Source organism: Lathyrus oleraceus, chromosome 2 (genome assembly GCF_024323335.1).
Source record: "Lathyrus oleraceus cultivar Zhongwan6 chromosome 2, CAAS_Psat_ZW6_1.0, whole genome shotgun sequence".
Classification (NCBI taxonomy): domain Eukaryota; kingdom Viridiplantae; phylum Streptophyta; class Magnoliopsida; order Fabales; family Fabaceae; genus Lathyrus; species Lathyrus oleraceus.
Window position 1 is genome coordinate 6,817,147 of NC_066580.1, and position 6,919 is coordinate 6,824,065.

At 33.5% G+C, this 6,919-nt stretch overlaps 2 protein-coding genes across 2 annotated transcripts; both read left to right on the forward strand.

Moving 5' to 3' along the window:
• The first annotated feature begins 3,957 nt into the window (after positions 1-3,957).
• Positions 3,958-4,965, forward strand: LOC127121604 (glutathione S-transferase T3). Its single transcript, XM_051052064.1, has one exon. It carries the CDS (start codon positions 3,958-3,960, stop codon positions 4,963-4,965), a length of 1,008 nt encoding a protein of 335 aa, XP_050908021.1.
• Positions 4,966-5,325: 360 nt separating this feature from the next.
• Positions 5,326-6,564, forward strand: LOC127121605 (uncharacterized). The gene has a single exon (XM_051052065.1). It carries the CDS (start codon positions 5,326-5,328, stop codon positions 6,562-6,564), a length of 1,239 nt encoding a protein of 412 aa, XP_050908022.1.
• Positions 6,565-6,919: the final 355 nt, after the last annotated feature.

Below are 6,919 nucleotides of genomic sequence, written 5' to 3' on the forward strand. Positions count from 1 at the left end.
TGACATCTGATATTATGTACCTGCTGGATATTTAAAATGGAATTATGCGGGATTGTTCCAGGATGTCAGACCCGATGTCATGACATCTGTACATAGAACATTCAGTCTGAATGTTATGTGTTATGTGATTGCGCTTTTAATGGCAATCTATGTTTGATTGATGAGTTAATTGAAAACGCAATCAATCAATGATTACAACGTGATTTAACTTATTTTCCAAAGAGATCTAACCAACTGTCATAAGAAGATTTGAATGGAAAATAGTTTTAGGGTTTTTATGATGTCCAAGCCCAGCTGAATGCTTCTATAAAAAGGACATGGAAAACCTGATTTGATACACAAGAAATACATAACGAAATATTGAGAGAGAATAAGGGTTTGTATCTTGTGTGGTCATGTGACTTGTAAGTCATTCAATTCATCCATAGATGATTGAATTTGTCTGATTTTTGAGTTGTAATTTGTCACTCAAAGCTTTTAAGCATGAGTGTGTGTCTACTTGATTGAAGCTGCTAAGTAAGATCAAGTGTGTGTTTACTTGATTGAAGCTGCTAAGTAAAATCAAGTGTGTGTCTTTGAAGAGTGTCTTCTTTTCATAGTAATTCTTGTTTAATATCACTGGTGTGATTGAGGGGGAGTGAGTGGGATCTCATATCTAAGAGTTCTTAGGTAGAAGTCATATGGGTAGAGATTAGGTGAAAAAGACTGTAACTTGTGTAGTTTACTGAGACTCTTTGAACTGATTCTATTTAGTGGATTTCCTTCCTGGCTTGGTAGCCCCCAGACGTAGGTGAGTTGCACCGAACTGGGTTAACAATTGCTTGTGTCTCTTGCATTACTATTCTTTATCTTTATGCTGTTTGTGTTATTCAGATATTAGGGTCGTGACATTACCTTCGACATCTCATATCTGATACCAGAATTTCAGGTATACCGAAAATCACTTAAGCGCGTAGTACCTTACCATATTTCGTATTCTACTTAAGTGCATCGTACCTTACGATGTTCTACATTTCACTTAAGTGCACCATACCTTACGGTGTTCCTTATATACTCTGTCTCTCATCAATTCGTCCTTTTGTGTGTGACCCTGTAGGTTTTGCGATATTGTCAATTATATTAAATCACATATTTAACATAATAACTGTGAGCGGTATCTAGCAACACATCATTGCTACCCAAGACACGAAAATGTCATGTGATATGACAAATCCCTTTTTTGTGATAATACTTGTGTGTACAATTACCCTTTTTGCCCTTATATATATATTGAACACAAGCCATATACCGCGTCATCCTTGTCCAGTTCAATATTGGGCCCTTAGACATTTGTCCTATTACGCAAAATGGGAAAATTTCATCTAGGTCACTGATGTCCCTCAGCATGCTTCGTGGAGTACCCATCAACTGTCTTTATGGTCATCCAGTTATGGACAATGTTTGATCAGTAATAAAACACTCAACTCTACATCTAGGGTCCATAGTGGCTTCAGGTCGAAGGGTGATATACACCACTATCACCATGAGAATAACTTATGACACTTTGCATAACATTCTATGTAGTATTCTCATAGCGGGTCAATCCAGTATAAATATTACTCATAATATTCACACCTATGTTTAAGACTTGATAACTACTTATCCATGATCCATGAGATGTGGTCATCAGTCTATATACATAATAGTCTTAATGCTTTAATGTTATCCCATTTCACAACAAAGCTCGATTACGGATACTTTAAGAATATTGTCCTTATGTTTAATGGGATCTCATGATTAAGTCACACTTGATACATTAAACGGACTAGCTATTCTAGGGACTTTATTAAACAAACCTAATAAAGAAAAAGTCTTTTGTTATTAATAAATAATTCGATACAAGTACCAAAAGTATTGGCCTCTAGGGCTTACATCATCATGCCGAACGTTTCAATTTTCAAAACCAACTAAGATAAGTCTTCGATATAGTCGACCAAGGCTACTAAAGAATTTCCGGTTCCCAGGACCCCCGACAAGTCTTGGGGGTAACTATTATGGGTCGACCATATCTCCCTTGATACAACCACTGTGAGACGTATCAATTGGACACTCGATCGTCTTCTAGAATATTCTCCTGACCACTAGGCTATCATGTACCTAGCTGCAGGAGATCCGTGTCTCAATCATATTCAACGGTCTTCCGCATTCCATGCCTGAAAGATAACGAGGCAATTACTCTTCTCCCTTATATACGTGGAATGCCACCTTTTCAAGTAATACGTTTCAAACACTACTTAAATACTTTCTACTCATTCACATACTGACTTGAGGTTGAAATGTTAATCTTGCAGGCACACCTCCGCTCCATCGTATCGAAAGCTCTCCTCCGCCATAACTTACGCAATTCTTCGATTCTCGAATAGAACACCAATAATAATTAAATATTTTTTTGTCTTGATTAAAGATTATGAATTTGAATTCCATCTTAAAAATACAATATTGTTAAATTCTTAAGAGATAATTTTGTCCGATTTATATTTTATACTTAAAAAAAAGAAATAATAACTTTTTCTTACTCTTCTTACCCTATTTGTAATTTATACTAAAAAAATGAAATAATAACCTTTTTCTTTTACTCTTCTTACCTAATAAAAAAAGAAACTTCAAATTGAACAAAATGTGATACTCTGTCCATCTCAAAACCCAACCACCCATGAATTGACATCCATATACTATAAGATAAAGAGCACTTAATGTATAAGTGGTATATAATTTCAACCTAGGTCACATGCTCCATCATGAAAACAATATCACTTATTAATATTCATATCTTCATCAATGCATCCACACTTTCATACGGATAAAATACAGTAGTTAATACTATATAGAAAGAAAGATAAAATATTTAATATATTATTTGTTTTATCTATTAAAAATTATAATTTATTTATTTATTTATAGACGAAGCGACTTAAGTCAGAATTGATATCACAATATCAATGTTTGCCAATTAATATCATATTTGATCTCTTCACATCAATTTGCTGACTTTTCCATTTTTCATATACTGATAAATTAATATCATAGTAATAATAGAAAAATTCTTTTTTCACTTCCAACCAAAAACGTACGCGTTAAATCTATTATAATAAATGCAAATTACAGAAACTTTATAAACTTCCAACCATGGCAATCTTAAAATAAACAATCGTATCACATTGAACAAACAATTCTCTTTTTTGTTTTATTCAAAAAAAGAAAATATGCTTTAATTTCATTAAATTTAATAAATTGCATAAACTCCCAAATATTTTTATTTAAGGGCTTTCATTTATTGCATCTATTTCGGTACAACAAAACAAATTCAGAGCCAAAGCTCCAAAAGCAAATACTGGATATGCCAGTTTTCTATGACCTTTCGACGTTTTTTAATTTTAGAGAGCAAAAAAATTTAGTTTCAGTTAGAACAAAAAGTATATTATCGAAACTATTTCTATTGTCATTTATAATAAAACAATAATTTGTGGCATCTCTAAATAAAATAAAACGAACTCCAACGGTTGGTTCTTCACCTTGGAACTCCAGTCTAATAATAAAAAGGCAGCATTTTTCAATTTTTGCTGGATGAAATTTGACAGCATGTCAAACGTTTTAAAAGCAAGCAACCGTTGGTTGATTAAAATAATAATATAATGAAAAGTTAATTAAATAAAATAATAATAAAATTCAAAATAAATGCTAATGAAAATTAAATGTTAAATTCCTGCAACGGCTCTTTTGCAGATGTTGCTCCCAACGGCTACTTTTTTTTTTTATATATTTTAGTTAATTATAAATAAACCAATATGAAAAATTGTACATATAAATTTTTTCTCACACTTCTATTTTCTCTCACAATTTTATCATTTTACTCTTCATTTGTAAAATTTTGTCTTACAATTTCATCATTTTACTTCAAATTACAATTGTTTAGGCCAAATGGATCCTAATCATTTTCATTATCAACAAGCTTTTTTCAATTACATGCAAAATTATCAAAATCCTAATCCTCAAAATTCTCAAATTCCACCGGTGTCAACAAACCCCGCCATATTTCTTCCGTCACCAAACAATCCAAATATGTATCCTATATCTCAAATGAATTCTAATAGTATGGAATTCTCTACTCAAGTTCCACCATTTTCTACTCAAGTCCCACCATTTTCTACTCATGTTGGTACTGAAAAAGAAGAAAGGGTTGTCGTTAAGAAAAGATCTCGAGAGCAATTTACAAGGGAAGAGGATATACTACTTATCCAATCATGGCTCAATGTTTCAAAGGATCCAATTGTGGGAGTTGATCAAAAGGCTGAGAGTTTTTGGTTAAGAATTGCTGCTAGTTATAACCAATATCGTGGGCAATTGCGGGAAAAGTTAGGGGGACAGTTAAAATGTCGATGGCATAGAATAAATGGCATGGTTCAAAAATTTGTTGGGTGTTACAAAATTGCTCTTAAAGGAAAGAAAAGTGGGACATCCGAGACCGATGTCATGGCAGATGCACATGCTATTTTTGCTCAGGATCAAGGTACAACATTCAATCTTGAGTATGCATGGAGATTGTTAAAAGATGAAGCTAAATGGCGCATCGTCGAAGAATCGATTGGAAGTTCTGCAAAAATAACAAAGACTTATGCTAGTGGGGCATCATCGGAGAATCCAAATACAACTTCAAGTTATGAGTTTAACTCATCATCACCAATGGAGCGTCCAATGGGACAAAAAGCAGCAAAAAGAAAGGGTAAGGCATCAAAAATTCCAAATGCAACGCAAGATGCAAAGAATAAAAGAGCAATAACAATGGACAGACTTGCGCAAGCTAAAGAGGACGTGCTAGAATTAAGGGTAGTGCAAATGATGATGAAAGACACTTCTACTATGAACGATAGTCAACGAGATATTCATGAAAAATATTGTAATAAGATGAAAAAAAAATATGGAATGTAGTTAGTATCACTTATGTAAAATGGTCATTAGTACCACTTTAATTTATCAACACCTATGTAAAATGGTCATTAGTACCACTTTAATTTATCAACACCTACGTAAAATGGTCATTAGTACCACTTTAATTTAAACTAGCCGTTATTCAAACTACCACTTTAATTTAAACTAGCCGTTATTCAAACTAGCCGTTATTCAAACTAGCCGTTATTCAAACCATTATATATACTACCACTTATGTCATTGTTATCTCATTCTCATCTTATTCTTCTCATTTTTCTCTCATTCTTTACTCACTAAATGGATTCAGACAATTCAGATAATTACGATCAAGAATTTTAGGAGTTGGTTTAAGAAGAATTTATGGACGACAGTGATGAAGAACAACAACTTCAGAATGAACGTCGATCTGGAAGTTCCTCTAGGCCAAAGAGAAGAATAACGGTAGATCGAGGTCGTGAAAAAGGGCACAATCGATTATTCAATGACTACTTCTCGGAAAACCCAGTATACACAGATGTTCAATTCCGAAGAAGGTTCAAAATGCATAGGCATGTATTTCTTCGGATTGTAGATGCCCTTGGAAATCATGATGAATATTTCCAAATGAGGGTCGATGCAACTGGTAAAATGGGTCTTTCACCATTGCAGAAATGTACATCTGCTATTCGTATGCTGGCGTATGGGTCTCCTGCTGACCTTGTAGACGAATATGTTCGAATCGGTGAAAGCACTTCAATTGAGTGCTTAGAAAGATTTGTTAAGGGTGTCAATGTTGTATTTGGCGTTGAGTATTTGAGAAAGCCTAACAACACTGATGTTGAACATCTTTTACAAATGGGGGAGTCATGTGGCTTTCCAGGTATGTTGGGTTCCATCGATTGTATGCATTGGGTATGGAAAAATTGTCCTGTTGCATGGAAAGGACAATTTTGTCGAGGTGATCATGGTAAACCCACAATCATGCTTGAAGCAGTGGCATCACAAGACTTATGGATTTGGCATGCTTTTTTTGGTATTGCAGGTTCAAACAATGACATTAATGTGCTAAACCAATCCAACGTGTTTAACGATATTTTGGAAGGACGTGCTCCCAATGTGCAATATACAATCAATGGGACACCATATAATATGGGGTATTATTTAGCAGATGGTATATATCCCGAGTGGGCTACATTTGTCAAGACTATTTCAATGCCACAGGGAGAAAAGAAAAAATTATTTGCTCAACATCAAGAATCGGCTAGAAAAGATGTGGAGCGAGCATTTGGAGTGCTTCAATCTCGATTTGCAATTATACGTGGCCCAGCGCATGCTTGGCACATGGACACTCTCAAGCATACCATATATGCATGCATCATATTGCACAACATGATTGTGGAAGACGAACGACATACATATGGAGGTAATTTTGATTACTCTTATGATAATGTGGATATCAATAACTCAACAACTGAAACATTTAGCGGTCCTCATCCGAATCTTGCCACAAGACTACAAAGAAGAGCAAGTATTCAAGAAAAACAAGTTCATCGTAAACTTCAAGGAGATCTAGTCGAATATATTTGGGAACGTTTTGGACATGAAGATGATGAAATTTAAGTTTGATTAATTATGTGATGTTATTTATTTTTATTGTTTTTAATTATATATCATGTATTTGAGATTAATTTTAATTATTATTTTAAATTATAAGTTTAATTTAAATTTTCTTTATTTTATATCAAATTTAATTTAAAACACTAAAATTATTATTTTAATTAATATAAAATTTAATATGAATAAAATATTAATATATAAAATAAAGTTGTGAGATCCAATCTAAGTTCTTCAGAGTTGCACCATTGGAGTGAAAAAGTAGTTGAATTGCTTAAAGTTGACGTGGCTTAATAGGTCCCACAAAAAACCGAAAAATGGATTCACGGTTGGAGATGCTCTTAATATAAGTGGTATATAA

Excerpts from the sequence above, each read along its gene's own strand:
- LOC127121604 (XM_051052064.1), top strand. The coding sequence starts at position 3,958 with ATGGATCCTAATCATTTTCATTATCAACAAGCTTTTTTCAATTACATG.
- LOC127121605 (XM_051052065.1), top strand. The coding sequence starts at position 5,326 with ATGGACGACAGTGATGAAGAACAACAACTTCAGAATGAACGTCGATCT.